General features: G+C 31.4%; 3 protein-coding genes across 10 annotated transcripts in view; 1 reads left to right on the forward strand and 2 right to left on the reverse strand.

Moving 5' to 3' along the window:
* The window catches only part of LOC124432667 (chromodomain-helicase-DNA-binding protein 1), a 13,958-nt gene extending 1,662 nt beyond the window's left edge, over positions 1-12,296 (reverse strand). The window contains exons 1-16 of one of the 5 annotated variants that reach the window (XM_046981729.1): positions 12,075-12,296; positions 8,152-8,264; positions 7,037-7,318; positions 6,154-6,342; positions 5,871-6,040; positions 5,620-5,783; positions 5,362-5,521; positions 4,962-5,274; positions 4,665-4,872; positions 2,207-4,501; positions 1,746-1,865; positions 1,376-1,603; positions 937-1,266; positions 356-849; positions 125-238; positions 1-13 (exon numbers count right to left, since the gene is read on the reverse strand). The exon at positions 1-13 is cut by the window's left edge and continues 1,662 nt beyond it. In XM_046981729.1, the coding sequence (XP_046837685.1) occupies positions 1-13; positions 125-238; positions 356-849; positions 937-1,266; positions 1,376-1,603; positions 1,746-1,865; positions 2,207-4,501; positions 4,665-4,872; positions 4,962-5,274; positions 5,362-5,521; positions 5,620-5,783; positions 5,871-6,040; positions 6,154-6,342; positions 7,037-7,318; positions 8,152-8,264; positions 12,075-12,146 (5,265 nt within the window). In that variant the 5' untranslated portion in view covers positions 12,147-12,296. Of the gene's footprint in view, positions 26-124; positions 239-355; positions 850-936; positions 1,267-1,375; positions 1,604-1,745; positions 1,866-2,206; positions 4,502-4,664; positions 4,873-4,961; positions 5,275-5,361; positions 5,522-5,619; positions 5,784-5,870; positions 6,041-6,153; positions 6,343-7,036; positions 7,319-8,151; positions 8,265-10,651 lie in introns of all 5 variants that reach the window. The other 4 variants (XM_046981728.1, XM_046981731.1, XM_046981730.1 and 1 more) reach the window with 4 other exon arrangements.
* A 57-nt stretch (positions 12,297-12,353) lies between these two features.
* Positions 12,354-15,113, reverse strand: LOC124432670 (hsp90 co-chaperone Cdc37). 2 transcript variants are annotated; one of them, XM_046981740.1, is made up of 5 exons: positions 14,924-15,113; positions 14,332-14,409; positions 13,738-14,182; positions 13,361-13,666; positions 12,354-13,245 (listed from the first exon to the last, which is right to left on the reverse strand). In XM_046981740.1, the coding sequence occupies exons 2-5, from the start codon at positions 14,379-14,381 to the stop codon at positions 13,045-13,047; spliced, it is 1,002 nt and encodes a 333-aa protein (XP_046837696.1). In that variant the 5' UTR covers positions 14,382-14,409; positions 14,924-15,113; the 3' UTR covers positions 12,354-13,044. The 2 variants fall into 2 exon arrangements, with proteins under 2 accessions (XP_046837696.1, XP_046837695.1); XM_046981739.1 differs by having other exon boundaries at positions 14,332-14,465; positions 14,924-15,112.
* Positions 15,114-15,196: 83 nt separating this feature from the next.
* Positions 15,197-20,093, forward strand: LOC124432668 (integrator complex subunit 7). Of its 3 annotated transcripts, none has more exons than XM_046981736.1 (14): positions 15,197-15,570; positions 15,773-15,868; positions 16,021-16,340; positions 16,423-16,647; positions 16,723-16,972; positions 17,107-17,156; positions 17,236-17,381; positions 17,463-17,808; positions 17,878-18,137; positions 18,459-18,659; positions 18,744-18,837; positions 18,974-19,077; positions 19,201-19,696; positions 19,759-20,093. In XM_046981736.1, coding segments are annotated over exons 1-14 (2,868 nt in total). In that variant the 5' UTR covers positions 15,197-15,569; the 3' UTR covers positions 20,038-20,093. The 3 variants fall into 3 exon arrangements, with proteins under 3 accessions (XP_046837692.1, XP_046837690.1, XP_046837691.1); XM_046981734.1 differs by having other exon boundaries at positions 15,198-15,570; positions 17,083-17,156; XM_046981735.1 differs by lacking the exon at positions 15,197-15,570 and having other exon boundaries at positions 15,627-15,868; positions 17,083-17,156.
* The last annotated feature ends 170 nt before the right edge of the window (positions 20,094-20,263 follow it).

Below are 20,263 nucleotides of genomic sequence, written 5' to 3' on the forward strand. Positions count from 1 at the left end.
CCCAGATGGATACCTGTAAAAATTACTAAAATCCAGCTTACTGAGAATGATTTAAGTTGACCTTAGGAAAAAAGGCCAAAACATATATAGATGCATACGTAAAATCTATGAATAAAATACAAACCTTCTTTTATCGTTTATATGCATACCACGATCTCTATCTCTATCTCTATCTCGATGATATCCACCAGACAGACGTCCATAAGATTCAAATCTATCACGTTTGTGGTCAGTAAATCTGAAAACGGACATATATTAAAAATTAATCGAACCGTAAGTTCACAAGTAAAAATACATTCATTCCATATGATATAATAATAAAAAAAAAAAAAAAAAAAAAAAAAAAAAAGCACACCTTCCATCTCTCATATCTCTTGTATCCCTAGGTAAGATCCAATGATCGTCTTCTCTACTTCCACTATAATGTCCGCCCATATTATAACCACCGCTATCCCTTCTGATCCGTTCATCCTTTCCACAATTTAATCTGTCCATGCCTCTATCATTGTGACTTCTGTCTCTATCTCTGTCTCGTTCCCGATCTCGTTTCATATCTTTCGACTTTGAATCTTTTTGTTCTTTATGCCTTGACGTTTCCGTTGTATTAGTTGTACTCGACGTAGAATTTGCGGTTGACGTTATAGGAGTAATTGTAATAGCACCGATAGTAACAGCTGAGGTGTTGCTAATATTGCTCATCGCATTAATAGCTGTAACATGTTTCTTACTTGGGATACTGCTGTTAGAACTATCTTCTATATCATCGATTCTACGCTTATTTTGCCGATCTTTATTACTGGAATCCGCTAATTGTTTGTCGTTATGTTTGTCATACGATTTTTCATGTTTCTATTTAAACAAATAATATTTCATTTGTAATGGACATTCGTCGTATAGAGGATATAACATACGTATTATATATAAAAAGAAATGTACCTTTGAATTACTTGTTTCTTCCTTCTTTTCAGGACTAGATGTTACACTTACATTACTGTCTCCGCCACCTTTTCTCGTTGCATGTTTATATAATTTATATAACTTTTTAGCATCAAATTCTGTAAATTTCGATACAAAATACCACAAATTACTTCGCCATTCTTTAATTTGCTCAGGATCCTTGTATTCTGCAAGACAAGTATTAATTTGATTTCCGATTTGAACAAGACAGTGGCGTGTATGGGCTACTTGCTCTGCTTCGCTCAATGATTGATCTGGTCTATCCAAAGCTTTTAAAGCTTTTTTCACTGGACGCATCTTCTCCTTGCACTGAATTAAATAATAATATACAAAAAAATTCACATTTATTTATTTATTCTTTTAAACTTTTGTAACAATACGAGATAATTTTAAGAATCCATATGGAAAGTGTATTTACCTCATTGAATATAGATGGATCTAAATCACCAAGAACGTCAAGAGCTCGTGGTTCATTATTTGCCGTGAAATGCATTGGTCCTGCAGTTTGTTTATTCTTTTTAGTCTTCTTATTTTCCTTTTTATCCTTCTTAACCTTTTTCTCCTTCTTCTTCTCTTCAGACGCCTCCTCGGGTTCCTCTTTAATTTCCTTTTTAACAATAACGTCTTCTTCTTTCTTTATTGGTACCTGCAAACGAAGTCAAAATTTAAGTAGATCGAACATTTTTCGTTCTTTTTTTTTTTTTTTTTTTTTTTTTTTACTTTCCCTATCTCTCTCTCTCTCTTTCTCTCTCGACATTTATTTCGCCTATTCTCAACGATTAACTTACTTTATCGATTTTTGTCTTAAGCTTTTTACTCTCTTCTCCTGAACTCTCATTTTCTTCTATTATTTCTTTAGTAATTGCTGTTTTTACTTCTTTTGGTTTTCTAGGTTTCCTTGTTCGTGTCTGAAACGGAGATTGAAAGTATACTAAACAAAACCGAAGACCATGAATATGGTGGATAGAAAATAATAATAATTAAAAAAAAAAACAAAAACAAAAAGAGAGAAAAAAGAAAAAACAAAACGAAACAAGACGAGACGAAACGAAAAAGAAAACAAAAGAAAACGAACGAAGAATGTTAATATTAAAAAAGGGAATAAATGTTCTTAATAATTAAGCGATTCGCTTGAGAGAGAAGAGAAAGGATCGAGAAACCTTCGGATAAAAAAAAATTAGAAAAAAAAAAAAAAAAAAAAAAAAAAAAAAAATAAAAAAGAACGAGAAAGAAAATTGGCAAAACTTACCACGCCATGCTTGAAATCCATTTGCTTTTTAAGAACCTTTAACAAGTACTCAGCACGAGCGGTCACCCGTTTACATTGAATCTTACTACCATTGGGAAGAATTTTATCACCGAGCTTTAAACTGGCATCTGTTTTAATAGCTTCCCAAGAGCCCATACCATGCTGATATATGCCTCTTAGAAGTTTAGAATCATCTTCGGAATTCCAATCGCAATCGAAATTAGCCGGTTTAACTTTAATATCAAGATGCCAATTGGCTCTTTGTTCGGCATCCGACGGAAGTGCTTGATCGAGTGGTTCCAATTCTTTTACAGCAGCAGAAAATGATTTTGCATTTACCATAACACCGCCCATTTTAAACGTAGGACCTCTTCCTCTTTTACGACCAGGTCCTTTACCCTCTTCCTCGCCTTTATTCTCTTTCGCTGTACTTTCAAATTCGGATAAGCAAGCTTCGCAACGTGATTGCAACTGTTCACCCAAATAACGTAATTCTGACATAGGTTTTTCTTGCAATTCGGCGTCCGCAGCGATATCGTCCAATCTTTTTAAAGGCGCTGTAAATTTCTTATAACTTTTGACGAATCTTCGAATTTCCGCATCGGTGAAACTTTTTATATTCTCGCGAGGCGTAACCCTTGGTCTACCTCTCTTCTTAGGTCTGTCATCGTCGCTACCTTCCACTTCGCTTCCAGACTCTTCACCTTCCTCGCTATCATCCGGCGTCTTTTTCCTCTTTCTACCTCTACCATCACCAGTTTGATTGATTTGTTGTAGCGTCTTACGACTTCTTGGCGGAAGATAAAGATCCTCCATTTCCTTAGACTTTTCTTCTTCTTCGACCTTTTTCCGAAAATTTTCTGGTATTATCTCAGCCCAGTCTTTACTTTCATCGTCATTATCGTTAGGTTGACTAACAGGTTCCGATTCCTCCTCGAATGCAGCGAAACTGGCAACTTTAAATGCCGACAAAAGCTCGTCCCCTACGGTAGTAGGCCCTTCGTCCCTAGTCTCGGCTCTTCTTAAAATTTCATCGATGTCGCACGTAGGTTCTTCATCCCCATCCTCCTCGTCTTTAAACAATTCTTCAGCCCCAAATTTTAATATAGCATTTAAATCTTCCTTATTAAATGGGTTATTATTGGTCCCCGCATTTTTTTTATCTAAAACCGTTCTTCCAGTTGTATCCATTCTTTGTATAACCAAATGATCAAGAACCATCTTTTGTTTCGCTCGTTCAACAATTTCTTCTTCAACAGAATTTTTAGTTACCAATCGGTAAATGTTAACTTGATTTTTTTGTCCAATTCTATGGGCTCTTGCTTGAGCTTGTAAATCATTTTGTGGATTCCAATCTGAATCAAAGATGATCACGGTATCAGCCGTGGCAAGATTGATACCGAGTCCACCAGCTCTGGTTGATAATAAAAAACAAAAATCTGGCGAACCCTCGGCGTTAAAATGATCTAATGCTTGTTTTCTCAATTCTCCTTTTATACTTCCATCTAATCGTTGAAAAGGAAAGTGTCGTTTTTGCAAATATTCCCCAAGAATATCTAACATCCTTACCATCTGACTAAATATTAATACTCTATGTCCAGTTTCACGAAGTCGCACTAACAGTTTATCCAAAAGGACCAATTTTCCTGAACCTCTAATCAATTGTTGTAAATAGTCATCATTATTATCTTTTCTTTCACTTTCAGTAGGTTTCGTTAAAAAAGCATGATTACAACATTTTTTAAGTTCTATTACTATGTTGAGAAAGGTCATAGTAGAACCTTTAACACCCTTGCGCAAGGCATTGTAGTTTTTTGTCAATATCCACTTGTAATACTGTTTTTGCAAAGAAGTCATTTCTACGCGTAGAATTTGCTCGACCTTCGCAGGTAATGATTTCTCCACGTCCTTTTTAACACGCCTTAAGATAAAAGGTTCTAATTGTTTGTGTAACTTAGAATAACCTTTTTGGGCAGCATTGTCGTGTTCCTTTTCAAATTCTTCCCAAGAATTAAATTTAGCGGGCATTATGAAATGAAGTAACGCCCATAACTCCTTCAAACTGTTTTGTAATGGAGTACCCGTTATTAAAAGACGATGATTTGTATGAAATTCGGATAAAGCTTTATAAAGAAGTGAATCATCATTTTTTAATCTGTGAGCTTCATCCACTAAAAGTACTGCCCAATTTAAGGCACCCAAAAATGCTTTATCTTTAAGTACTATCTCATACGTGGTAAGTATTGCATTAAATTTTAATCGTTTTGAACTATAACACCATTCGTATTCTCTTATCTGGAAAAAAAGGGGGGAAAAAAAAGAAGAAAAAAAAAAAAAAAAAAAATTAGACAACATTCATTTAGAGAACATACATCATTTGTATGTATAACAGTGATAAGTGTGTATTCTAAGGTATAATTCTATAATCATGAGATCGAAAAGAAAACAAATTACGTACGACATTTCGGGATGTTACGTCACCCAAATACGTAACAAAGTTCATGTCGGGTGCCCACTGGGCCATTTCTCTTTGCCAGGAAGTCATTGTTGAAAGAGGTACTACTAATAAAAACGGTCCATGAAGTTGATGAGTATGAAATAGATAATAAAGGAAGCATATGGTTTGTATGGTTTTTCCAAGACCCATTTCATCTGCTAAAATAACACTAAATAAAGAAAGTAAGTTATATTTCATTAGAAGAGAGGAATTATAAATGACGATAAAATTGTCAATAAAAATTATATAAATATTCACCTATTTTCCTTGCACCAAGAATGGATCATCCAATTTAATCCGTCCATTTGGTAATCTCTTAAAACTAAATCTTTTCCTTTACCCATATATTCTGGCTGTCCTTTTAATTGATGAAACTTAGGTCTGATTTTAAGCACTTTACAATGTTTACTTGGTGTCCTTTTTGAATCTTCTCTGTCTCGGAATTCTTTTATCTTTACTGGCCATTTTTTAATTATTAATGCGCCATCTTCCCATGTTGCCTCGGCATACGGCAAACTTTCCCATTTACAATAATAATCGGGATGTTCTGAATCTGGCTTTTCATATTCAGCTACCGATAACGAATAAAACAATTATGATCTTGTATATATAATTAAATGAAATAAAATTATACAAATATAATTTCTATATAGCTTACCAATAATTCTTTCCACATTGTTATAACTTTTTAAAAGTTCTTGTTGCAATTCTAACTGACATTCAAAATAATCTATATCCTCTGGTCCTGCATATTCTCTCCATTGTTTAATTTCTCGCTCGCGCTTTATAAAATTATCTAACTTTTTTAATCCCTTAACCTACAATCATATCAATACAATAAAAAAAAAAAATGTATTATGAATTAATTTTAAGTTTATTAGAATGATTTCAACAAATAATTAAATGTTAAATATACCTTTTGTGCTTTTAAAGATTCTTCTGATTCCCACGTATTATGTATATGCGACCAACCCTTCCACTTAATTAAATATTGTGTTTCAGTCTCCTCTGTTTTCAAATCCTTTGGATTGGGATCACCATTTTCTTCTACTGCATAAATTGTGGTGACATTTCCTGTAACTGTATTAATAAAATATTCAAAAACAATATTATTAACAATACTATTACTCTATGAACACATTATTATTGATCTAAAATCAAACTGACCACCCTTTTTTCCTCTTCTCTGTCCCAAAATTCTTTCAACCGTTTCCGCATTATCAGGTTCTGCATTCGTAGTTGTCGTCTCATCAATTTCCACCAAATCTTCGCTATCAGTACCTTCTTCGCTTTCTTCTTTATAACTAACTGCAGTACCCGTTCTTCTCGTAACTTGCCTATATTTTGTTTTATAAATGTTTCATATTTACGTTCTCAACAATGCAATAATAAATTATTTATTATGAGTAATATATATATATATATATATATTGTGTACGCGTAAAAATACCTTCTGTTATCATCGCTATCAAACGAAGAATTATCAGAAGATTCAGAGATACGCTTCTTTCGTGCTCTAGCTTTTTCTTTAGATTTTTGTACCGCTCGCCTGTTTAAAGATTTACTAGGTGGTGGCCGTCTATTTTCTGATTCATCAGATTCTGATTCTGAACTCTCTGAATTCCACGAATTGTGTGAACTAAAATAAATAAATAGTTATTAGTTCATATCGGAAAAATGTTTTAAATCTTTATATTCTTGTTTAAATGTTTAAAACAATCATGTAAACAGTACTGAATTTATTTATATGAATGGATATTTAAAGAAAATAATTGTTTTAAGCAAATTTTCTTTACATATCAAACTGATAAAAAATGAAATCAACTTAATTATCTTCCTTTTTCCTTTTTTTCCAGAGGTTTTTACATCAAGTATATCAAATATAATCAATATATATCTATATGCTTGCTTATGATTATACATTGTACAAATATAAAATAGTGCCAATCTGTGCATTTCCTTAAAGTTGTTACGATTCACAAATACATTAATGATTAAATCACACATATGTTAACTATACAATTATGATGTAAAAAAGTGATTAAAGCATCAATAATTTAAAAGTAAACTTAAGAAAAGAGATTTTGTGTTAGGATTGACACACAATCATATATATGATTACCACATAGTATAACAATGATCTACATGACATGATGTGAGTATCCACCAATGCGGAAAAGCACGAAGAAAAACAAGCATAGAATTATAACTATATATCTGTTCATTTATAATTTCTTTTGTTTTCCTCCACAAATCAAGTACATAAATCATCTTATAAACTCCTTATATAGAATTCGATCAATCAAAATTGTTCCATCGTTATCTCTACTTACCCCTTTTTTTTATATCTCTTGCGACCATCACTATCGCTTTCGCGTTGTGTTGCAAGTCTTTCAGGTTCTTTCCTAGAACGTCCAGATCTCCTAATCCCATATATATCAGGATTTTCGTCCCATTCACGACTAGACTCATTTTTAAGCCTAAGTTTTGCATCTGTGCTGTGATTAGAGGATTTGCTTTGTAAACTATCACTTTGTGCAGGTGCATCCAACCGCTCTGATTTTTCAGATTCGGAACCAGATCCAGAACCAGAACCGCTTGAGGAACTAGAGTCACTGAATGAGCAGCCAAGCAATTTGTTGTCACTACTTTGAATGATTATTATTTTATATCTTGAAATATATTTTATGTAAAATTAATATTTAATTAAGAAATCAAATTTAATCGGAAATTTTTAAATTTATAATATTATATTTGCTAATATATTTTTCGTTAAAATCTTTTCCTATTATTATTCATTTCACATAGAAAACATATTATATATGTATATAAGATGCCTATTGAAATAATATTAATTGTCCAACTAAAGATATATTTCAAGATATTATGAAGGATCAACTGATTTGCTTTTATTTCTACTGAAACATATTGCTAATGCTCCTATATAATAAAAATCAATACAAAAGATAATGACTGACATAATATGATATAAGTACAATTAAGAAAAAGTAAAATGTGTGATCACAGAAACTCAATGGAATACACATAGTTAGCAATATCATGAAGGCAAATGTTAGTGCTATATCAAGCTATAGCAATACACAATTAACTGAATGGCATATAATTGTCCCCATGTGTGTGTATACATATATATATATATATATATATATATATATATATATATATATATACATATATATATACATATATATATACATATATATATATCAGATAGTCCAGTACACAGTATGATAAAATCTGTACGAACAACAACAATAACACTAACAATTCGAAAATATTTGAGAAAAAAATATACTCATAGAACCATTTCTTGTATTAAAGGGAAATTAAATCATCTATGATTCAGTTATTTTGGCACAAATAAAAAATTTATGTCATACCAGACTTTCTGATTTCATTGGGAACATATAAATAAATAAAAGCATACCTATCTGTAGCAGAAGCAGATCCTGAATTACTTCCAGATGAGGAACTGTCACTTTTACTCTCGTTTTCAGAGTCAGATCCAGATTCCTTACCAGATTCAGATTCAATGGTTTTCTGTAATGTAATAATACCTAATACTATTTGACTTTAAATCAGAATTATTCAACCACAATGTTGTTTGGAATAAAAACATATAATATTTTCACATACTTCCTTTTCGTCAATGTCAAATACTTGTCATAAGGTATATCTATATAATTAAAATGTACTCTTTACTTCATAAATCTATTATATTTCATACTACTGCCACCTATGTAGAAGATAAATTGTCTTCCATTTCATGGAATATGTCCACCATTTTAAGAACAGAAGATTAAATATGAAGATTAAGAAACTTAAATTCTTCTTAGTCAGAAAATTAAGAAATATGAAACATATACATATTATAAATAATGAATAAATAAAAATAATTAATAATTTACATTTAATAAAAAATTTAATACATTAAGATAATAATTGTAAGACTAAAGAGAAGTGGTTTTTCTCAACTACCCCAACATTCAATCATCTTACTTTAAAATATTTTAATCCCATAGTACATGCTAGATTTATCCAAATCTAATAATTTTTCTATACTATAATAAAAGGTACAGTGGGTTCCATAAAAAATGATATACTTCATTATTTAAATACTGTACATTTTTATTAAATAATTCAGGAAGTACATCAGCAACTTAGTTTACCCTGAATTTTAAGACAAAAATGTGTTGTGTGTGTGTATATATATATATATATATATTTGATAAGAAGTTAAAATTACTGACAATGCAGTAATTATATAAATCTAAATATACTGTTTCTTAAAAGGCCACTAGTACGTTATTCAAATTAATATTACGCAATAATAATTTAATTTCTCAACATGGGTAATGCTAATTCATTTACAATTTATTTTTTAAATGTCTTAAAATCAAGTAGAATAATATATTGTATTTGATAATAATGTTTTCTTATAGCATTTTACAAATGTTCTCTATATAAAATTGGATTGTATAATATTGGTATACACAAAATGCAATAATAATAATAAAGGATAAATCCATCCTATTACATAAATAAATATATATATGTAAATATATATATTATAAATATATATATATATATATATACATATATATATACATATATATATATAAACTTTTCCATAACATAATAAAAAATTTCTTAGATTCTTTATCTTGATAAATGTCGTATTGAAATAAGATAATAATGTAAATCTAAAGCTAGTCTAATGCAAGTAAAAAATCCTGCAAGTTTTGCAAAAATGACAATTTTATCATGAAATAGAAAATATAATTCATTAATCGCTTGTTTCATTTCAAAATATCATTATTCGATACTCTCATTTCTTAGTTAATTACTAGAGATTTTGTGCGTAGCAGCACACCATTAACTAATTACAATTAAAAATATGTAAACTTAGAAAAATATTTAATTCTCAAGGGCAATGTATATTGTTAAATCCAATGTGTATACCGTATATACATTTTCCATAATCGTTTGAACATAATAATAAGAATAATATAAACAGTTTTGATTTTGCTTTCAATATATAATTTTGTACTTCGTCAAAGAGATTCTGAATGATTAGTTTTTTTAAATGATACATAAAATTCATTTACACACATTGCCTTTTTTATTTTGTAAATCAGATGAAAAAGAAAAAAGCACGATGAAAACAATATCTTTTACAGAAGAAAGAAGGATCTTCATAACTTGGTTTACATTTGGAAAAATTGATAAAAGAGATATGATATTCGTTATTAAACTCACTAATAATTCAAAAATGAGTGTAAAACTTTATAATAAGAAAATGCATGGTATATTTTAAATATTTCCAAGATGAAATTAATGAAATTAGTCTACTTCATGAGAGTGACAATGGTACACAACGGCGGCTATTATAGACAAACCATACATGAAGATCTTTAAGTTTAATTTGCAAAAATGGGTCTGTTTTAAATTTTTGAATAACCATGGTATCTGGTTGAAGGACAATACAAGGAATCATTTTTAACGAAAATTAGGGTGGAACACGAATATTTTCAGTGATAAATGTCATCTTGAAGCAATGTAAACAAACTTATAGGTTATTAAGAGACTGGAAAACTATGTAAAGTTGTAGAAAAGTGTGGCTGTGAAGAATCAAGTCCCTGAGCTCCCGAGGTCCTTTGGACCCCGCCCTACGCGAAAAAATGATTTAAATGAACGCAAAATTATTTTTTACATTTTTACAAGCTTTTTATTAATGGCAATACTCCTAAACGCGCGTCACAATGTGATTTTTCCTCTTATTCCAAACAACATCGTGGTCGTATATCGTTAATTGTTTTCTCACTATGACACCGAAGCTTGTTTCGGCGCCGAAAACAAATAATTATCGGTGAAAAAATCCGAAGGGATGCCCAAAATTGAACAATTTTCGAATCCCGTCCACTCACCTGCATCGTTTCGTCTACGCGTCGCATTGAACTTCGAATAACTGACGCACCACGCACAAATTCACATTAATTTAACAAAAAAACTAATCCGTGCACACGTGTTCGCAATATTAATCGACTAATGATGTAGAGCGTCGTGACATCGTGCAAAATTATTGAATTTTCACGTACTATATGTTCACAGGCCTGTGCTTGGCCTCCATTTTGTGAACTCCGCTCGTTCTTTCGCCCTCCCCCATCCGTCTTCCCATCATGCAACGCTCGGCCTGTCCCCTACCAGTCGACTACAGCGCACCCTTCCCGCCATCCCCCTCGATAGTTTTCTTTCAAATAAATTTGACATATCGACAAATTTATCATTTTAAAAGAAAATTTGGAAAAGAAAAAATCTAGTCAGATTTATTTAATATTACTATTAATACTAGATCTAAAACTTTTCTTTTTGCTTGGTAGTCGAAAAAAACCAATGTGCGAAACGGAAATCGTTGTTAGACAGCCATTTTTATTACTCACGGAAATTTTACCCAGAATGCACAGCGTCAGTTTTTCGATTATTCAGTCAAATGCGCAATTAACATGAAATCTTACGACGCAACAGTCACGTATACTACATAAAGGATTTCGTTATGTGGACGAGATTCTTTAACATGTTTTTTTACTAACATAATAATTTCACGTACGAAATTTGACGAGAAAGAAAAAAAATATACGTATCAATGTTACATACATACATATATATATATATATGTACACACATATATATATATAGATATATATGTACACACATACATGTATAAAAAGAAAAATCCAATAAATTTGAACTTAGTTGTCGTAAAACGTCGTAAAGCTAATAAAAAATATTACGTAAGATCTCTTTTATGTATCTCGTTGACGTTTCGATCGAAGAAATTAATATTACGTTTCTCGTGTATGTCTACTTGACACAAACTTTTACAATTCGAACATAAGCGTTTTGATGATATCACAAAAAATTCTTCCGAGATACTACCACTAATATTTTTATCGACATGATGGCACAATATTTAACGAGCTCAGGGACCTTAATTTCTACAGGTCACAATTTACGAAACAATGCACACTCGGAACGAGGCAATCTTAGTTTACGAATACTAACTTATACGAATAGCCGTATGTATGATGACACCATGCAAAGTGAAGCGTGGGCCTCTTTTGAACGTAATGCGAATAAAAAATTTGCCGTTTTCCATCAGATTGGGTAGTGTTCGTGAGGCACGTAATTGCCTTAACTATAATTCTCTTATATCTAAGATAGAAAATAGAAGAAAAAAAAATATAGTTCTAATGGAGCTAAGCGTTACCCGTTCCAATGAAAATCAGCCTGCGCTTTCGGAGGATATGGAACTAACGTATAATGACCAGAATGAAAGACGAAAAATATTACCCAAAGACCCGTGGCACATCGCACCGGAAAAGGAAGGGCCGCCGGAGGTTTCGAGACGCGATGCTTCGTCATTTCCAGTCGATAGTAACGCCTCTCTCGAATAATCGAAACTCTATTCTCGACACTTCAACTCGTGAAGCGTGTGTGTACATATATATATATATACACACACACACACATGTATGCATCTCGATCAATCATAGAAAATTTACCTCGACTAAATTAAAAATATCCTTTCTTCTTCTAATTTCATTTATACTCGACGATTGAGATAAAATATTTGGTCAATAAAGATTTATTTATTTACACAATTCATATGCAACGATATACATTGTGTAATGTACATATTACATATTGGTCAGAAATTCATAAAATGCAGAAATGATGGAACACGATAGCATAAAGAATATATGTACATATATTCTATACACTTTAAGATTAGTTACATACATATAGAACGCTCTTTTCTTAATACTGTTTTCTTTTTTTTTTTTTTTTTTTTTTTTTTTTTTTTTTACGAATTACATTGAAAGTACAATTATGAATATACCGCGAAAGGAAAGTACTGCTGCATATGATATATTTCGATTAATAATTTTGCACTTTTATTATCATCTTGTATTAACTGAAAGAATTCCAATAAAAAAAAGAAAAAAAAAAAAAAAAAAAAACGTATTATAAGAAAATAATCTCAGTCTCCAACGTTAATTAAACGAATTTTCAGTTAGTTTTCAGCTATAGTTATGAAAATATTATTGATACTTCTTTTTTTTTCTTGTTTTTTTTTTGTTTTTTTTTGTTTTTTTTTTTTTTTTTGGATAAATCATACGGAGGATAGAATTATCCTCCTTTTCTCTGTTGCGAATAATTTTATTTTAATTGATCTATTGTAAATCTATAAGTCAAGCAGTATCTTAACAAAGAGAAAAAGAAAAAATACAGATGCGAAAGCGGAGCTTAGTTCAAAGTGTTATTCTGGATTGGCCGTAACAGTAGTTTCTTCTTTTTCTTTTTGCTCTTGTTCCTCTTTATCTTTAGCTTTAGCATCTGGTACCCAAAGACCACTATCGATACAACGTTTCATATGATATCTAGCTTCTTCTTCAGGCATAGCAGCTATTGTTTGTTGCAATAATGGTATGTCCTGTGCTTCGAAACATTTTTGAAAAGACTAAAAATAAAAGAATTGATATTATATTATCAAATATTTACTTCTTTAATATTTTTCTCTACGATACTTTCTCCATATTTCCTAATATAGAATAATTGATTTTTGTTTTTCATACCTTTGGAAGACTTTCAAAAACTTCAATTGGATCAAGACCACCAGGGCCAAGCCTCGCTTTTCTTTCTTCCTCTTCCGCTTCTCTAAGCGCATCTGCAACCTTTTCGGCAGCACGCTTACATATTCTATCCTTAAATGCTCTAAGTTCGTCGTCAAAAGAATTCTTGTATTCTACTTCTGCAATTTGTATACGACTAAAAAAGGAACTAACGCAAGCTCTAGGATCAATATCCAATTGCTTGGATAATTCCAATATATATTGCATGCATATGCATTGATGGGCCACGTGTTCCATTAAATCATGTTTCTGTAATTAATTGAAAATATCATTATAAGACGACATTCAATTATCATAGAATTACATAATAATTGACTTACCTCTTCCATTTCTAGATTAATACACCAAATAACTAAATAATTTGCTGTATTCTCACAAACTATCTGTGGATTATCCAAAAGAAATTTCTTACTATCGTCGTATCTTCTAAGCATACCAAATTCTTTTAACTTTTTCTCATTATCCTTTACAAATTGCTTCATTCTTTTCTCCTTCTCTTCATCTGAGAAACTTGAATCATCATCACTCCTTGCCGGTTTTGTGTTTATTACAGTTTTTGTAAATCCATCCTGACCGATTGTATCCACATTCCATGGTGTCATCTTTTCCTTTTTATTCATTTCATCTTCTCTTGCTTTAATTTGTTTCTCTTCTTCTTCAAGGTCTTGCAAAACTTTTTTTAATGCAGTTAAATCGGCAGAATCCTTTTGCTCGTTTTCTAACCTTGCAAGCCTTTCTTTTGTATCCTTAAGTTTTTGCTTGTGTCTAAGGAAAAGAAAAAAAAAAAAAAAAATAAGAAAAAGAAAAATAAGGTATACATACTTAGATACAATTAACGCTAAAAATATTAATACGACATTAATAATATCATTTATATACTTAATAATATAAAATGTATATTTTCATTTACATACTCTGCCTTTTTCTTTTCATGTTCCTCGTGTTCACGTTTTCTTTCTTCCATTCGTTCCAATCTCGCTTGATGACGCCATCTAAACAAGGATGGTGTATCAATGTTAGGATGAGTATCATCTTCGTCGTCTGAAATCTAAATATTATATGTTTTTATATTAATAAAAAAAATTTTATAGAGATAATTGCTTAAGAAACGTTGAGTCAATCATACAAGATAGGACATAATATATAGATTTAAATAATATCTCTAACAGATCGTTGTTATATCATTGAAATATTTGTGACTTGATAATAATAATAAACAAGAATAAGAAGATCAAAATATAAGTGTGTATATATATATACATATATATATAAAAGAATAAAGCAGACTGACATAAAAGAAAAAAAAAGAAAAAGGAAGAAAGAAAAGACAAGAAAAAAATTATAAATTGTCTACGAAAGATACGAGAAAAAAAGAAAAAAAGGGGACAAAATATTAACATTCAATATCAATGTGAAGAAAATCCAATGGCAATATTTTTGTAAGAAAAATTGTTATCATTCTAGAATATTCTACAAGCATTCAGGACTAACGATTAATATCCTTACTTCGATATCCTTCCACTTGCTGTAATCGACCATTATTTGAGTATGGTATGTTTACACCCACGCTTTTTAAAGTTGTTTTTAAATCGATCGTAAAAATTAAACTTCTGTTTAAACAAACAGTCGATCTTGTTCGGATTCGCCGAAGTTGGTTGTCAACTACTGCAACGATGTGAACACTGAGCTAAGTTCTTGCGATATGAACATTCGATATACGATAACTCGAACCAATCATAAACGACGCATAAAGTATTATTTTAATACAAAACAATTATTATTATATAATTAATGTTTTATATACAAAATAAAATGCTTTTTATATCTTTCCATTTTTTATAAACAATTTTCGCTTTAAACGAAAAAAATTTTATCTCGAACTTCGATCCCTTTTATTACAGTGTATTTCTCGCTCGTAAATAAAAAAGTTCTACGTGTTAGATCTTTTTGTATATGATTGTGTATGCGCGAGTGTATGAGTGAAAATTATTATAAAAAATTTCAATGATCAGCTCTTTGCTAATTAAATTTTATCAATCTTCTTAATTAAAATTTAAATCATAATAGTATATCTAGTGTTAAAGGAAAAGCTTTCTTTCAAAGCATCAATTGCTTTGAGAATACATGACAAATAAAAATTTGATATAAAATAAGTATGTCATTTACCTATACTAAGTGTGTGTGTATATATATATATACATATATATATATATATATATGTAAATACGACTTTTTCATATATATGTGTGACATTTACGATATAACAGAATAGTAAACATGTGTAATAGCATAGCATAAGTAGTTAAGAAGCCGGTCAAGTAAATAATTCTGTAATAAATCTTTTTTTATATTTAGTGAATATGATAGGAATGAGAATGAACGCATTTAATGATACTGGACTCGGAGAACCCGAACAAGATGCAAATAGTGCACTTATTGAATTAGACAAAGGTTTGTACGTAAAAATTTCTAACCTCAAAAAATTATGATGATAGTTTGATCTCATTTATATAAACAAGTTTTGAATTAAATTTCCATTTGCACTTCCATGAGCAAATTAAGTAAATAATCATGTTTCTTATTTTGTTTTTTTTTTCTTTCAGGTTTACGATCTAACAAAATAGGTGAACAATGCGAAGCAATAGTTCGTTTTCCTCGATTATTTGAAAAATATCCATTCCCGATATTGATAAATTCATCTTTGCTCAAACTAGCAGAAGTATTTCGCATGGGTAGTAATTTTTTAAGAGTATGGGTACTTAGAGTATGTCAGCAAAGTGAAAAACATTTGGATAAAATATTAAACGTGGATGAATTTGTCAGACGTATCTACAGTGTAATTCATTCGAATGATCCTGTTGCTAGAGCTCTAACCTTACGTACCTTAGGTAGTGTTGCAGGTATAATACCTGAAAGGCAACAGGTAATATTTCTCATATAATATTTTCTTCTATAGAGTTTTCTAATATAGAATTTCATTTTATTATTGTAATATTTATTTAAAGGTTCATCATAGTATAAGGAGATCTTTGGATTCACATGATTCGGTCGAAGTAGAAGCTGCTATATATGCCGCTCAAATGTTTGCAGCACAATCGAAATTATTTGCTGTATCTATGTGTAGCAAAATCTCTGATATGATAAGAGGTCAAGCAACGCCAGCCTCTATGAAATTACAACTTATACCTATTCTGCAATATATGCACCATGACACATTTACCGCATCAATGGTATTACAAAATATTAAAAAATTTATTAGTTACATTAAACGTAATCTATTCATTGAAATTTGTATTTATTTAAAGGTAAATGAATTGTGTATGGAACTTCTTGCTAGTTATCCAGCGATTGAATTTGTAAGAGTAACATTGAGCGCATTAAGCACATTAGCTTCTGCCACATTAATAGATATTCCAGAACAAGTTGTACTGCTCTTACGATATCTTCAAGACGATCCTCGGTTATCTATTAAACGTCATGCTTTACATTTACTCCATACACTTGCAAGACGTGGCGCACATTTGTGGCCACAAGGTGCTCTCAATAATTTGATTGGTACGTTTTTTCAATGTTTTTCTTATTGACATATATTATAGTTTTTTTTTTTTTTTTTTTTTTTTTTTTTTTTTTTTATTTAATTTTACAATACATTCATAAATATTTAGAAAGTACTACAAAATTATTACAAGATGGTACTGGAAATACAGATCTATTGATTCGCACGTTAGATGTAATAGAGGTAAAGTACCTTTCTTTTATATAATCGTTATTATATTTATGTATGTACAAATAATAAATACAATAATGTTTAAATATAGGTACTGAGTCAAAGCGCTATTACTTGCGACGCTAATATGGACGAAGGGAGCCCTCTTTTATCTCTTTGTGTAAATGCTTGTTATTCTCCAGATCCTTTTGTTGCTGTCAAAGCTGTAACTATACTCGCAAGAGTCGTATGTTATTGGTAAGAAGAGAAAAATTATTTTAATGTGAAGTTAAATTACACAATGCTATAAAATTATTCTAAAATTTTCTTAATTGACAGCTACGAAGAGGGATTACCTACGTATGCCACCCAGGATCTTGTATCTTGTTTGGAATCATTGATTATATTATTAGCTTTAGACGATAAGCATTTGCATCAATTAAAAGCTTGTTTACGTTCAACGGTAAAATTATGCCATGCACAGCCGAATCATTGTTCCGTTTTTGTCGATGCTATTGGATCTACGCTTATTAGCACTAGTGCGGAAAATGGGCAAAGTGAAAGACAAGCTGTTGCATTATGCGAAGCTTTGGGAGCGATTGGAAGTTTAGGAGAAAATATATTACTCCCACTTTTACCAGATGTATTAATAAAACTAAAACAAACTTCGCACATGCATACTAAGGTTTGTATTTTGTTTTTGTTGATAATCATTAAACTTATCATACCACATTCTATTAAATTGTTTTTATAGGTAATGTTATGTACATTACTTTTCCAAATGATAGCGGGTGGATACGAGTGGAATACCGAGTGTTTAAAAGCTATAGAAGAAACGACAAAAAGTGTGGACGGTTGGGCTAAATATCGAATTGCAAGAGGTGCTGCTAGATACGGTCATCACGCAGTTGCAACGCAAATATTTAAGAGTTTAAAGGAAGCCGTTGCATCCGAACAACTTCACTTTTGGTTATCAGGATTGGAATTGGTTACCAAAGCAGAAAGCTTTCTCATGTAAGTAATATTTAACCCTTTCGCTATGGCAGTATGTTCCGTCGGAATGACACCGCTGATCGGGCCATCGTGCCGCCGGAGTAGCGCCACTGAACGACGCATCGATGCACATCGATGTGCAGTATGGCTAAAAACAAGAATATCGCGGGGCTGGTGGTCAAGCGGTATCACGCTGACGTCGTCTATACAGATCGGCGCTCGTACATACAGATCGTCGCGTGGATCCCGTCTGTAGCCGACGCTCGTAGCGAAAGGGTTAATAATATTTAATTTATAATAAACTATGTTTCTTTTTTTCATCTATATATTGAAATTACGAAGGGACAACGTCGACACAATTGATACTTCGAAAAAAGTGGATATAGTTGAAAAATTAAACGCGGCAATTGCACACTATGCAAGTGCTTGCGCATCATTAAAAGCTGCTAGTACACCATTACGTAGTCTACAATTTGCCAGTGAATATGCAAAATTACGTTGCGAATTTTTACAAGCTGTGGTACAACTTTTACATTCCTGCAGGTAAGTTTTTAATTAATCATAATCGTTCAGTAATAATTACGTTTGTATCTAATAAACTGATATATTTTTTTTCTTTTCTTTTAGATCATTATGTACTGCCCCACCACCTGCTATCGCGTGCACGGTAGTTCTTGCGACAAAAGATGATCTTCAGCGATACGGACGTGTAACGCAACAGGTATAAAAAAAAAAAAAAAAAAAAAAAAAAGAAAACTTAAAAAACAACTTAAACAAAAATAATACATAAAATGCATGATTCAAAAACGTTATATCTGATAGATGAATTTAATCATTGTGATTTAAATATCGTATAGCTAAGAAAATCCGTTCAAGAATTAAAAATGTGCGCTGAAAATTATCAGAAATTATATCAATCTGCTTTCGATGCAGATCCTGGTTCCTTGGCGAATATCAGAGCGTATCCTTTCACTATGAATATATTAGCAGAAATAATAATAAATAATCCATATAATAATATAATTAATCAATATAATTGTAATAATAATCCATTCAAAATATTTACCTTAAAATTCTTGTATAGTTTACAAGAAATGTGCTGTTTAATGGGAAACAGCGTGGAACGAGTTTGCGGAGGTTCTACTATATGTATGTATCAACAGAACGAAGTAAATTTTGATTTTGGAGGAACGGTAGAAATGCGTCAGTTAGCTCGTTATTGTACGGAATTACGTCGTCTTGCACCACCATGGGTTGGTGAAGGGAAAGCAGGTGGTATCAGTCACGTAAGAATCGGATGTATAATTTCACAAGTTATGCTATTTGGTGCTGGAAACATGAGGCTACCCATTCCACGTTACTTTTTCCAAGCTTTGCAAGCTACGAGCGTTAAACTCTCGGTATCACCGCAACCTCGAGTACTCGGTGAACCAGTTTCTGTACCTCAGGGCAGTCAATTGGCATTAAAGGTCGAAGGTGTATTGAGGCATGGTCGACGTGCATCATTGTATCGTTCAGTATCAGCTGTGTGCATATCTATATCTACTACACCTCCCTCCAAGATCAATTCGGATCAAAAGGTAAAAAGAGAAAAGAATTATATAAAACTATTACTCTTGTTATATAAAGTTTTTATGTGCAGGATACAAACATGAACGAGTTGCATCAAACGGTAACACCCCATCGGGATTTCTTCGCTTGCGAATTTTTACTTTCCCTTGGAAGCGTTGCAACCTCGACTGCGGGATGTGCGAGTACATCGACTAATTCCGGCAATTCAGCGTCCAGTGGTGGTGGTCAATATCAAGTAACTGCAAGTGCAAGTATACTCGACAAAGATGGTAACGTTTGGAAATGCGGACCACGTTCTACCCTTCAAGTGCGAGTACACGAAGAACCTATGAAGAGAAAATTACCTTAATGATATTTTTAATCATTATGAATTACAAAGTAAATTATATAATATTTACAATTTTACTCTTTACGTACCTATCCACCAAGTGTCATCGATAATCCTATTATTTTGTCCGAATGATTTTTTCTTTTTTTTTATTCTTCTTTTGTTATTTTGAAAAAAAATAAAAATTCGCATGCGCGCATTAGAGCCGCGCGAAGAGCAAAAGATAGGTTGTATTTTAATGGCTCGC

Source organism: Vespa crabro, chromosome 1 (genome assembly GCF_910589235.1).
Source record: "Vespa crabro chromosome 1, iyVesCrab1.2, whole genome shotgun sequence".
Lineage (NCBI taxonomy): Eukaryota > Metazoa > Arthropoda > Insecta > Hymenoptera > Vespidae > Vespa > Vespa crabro.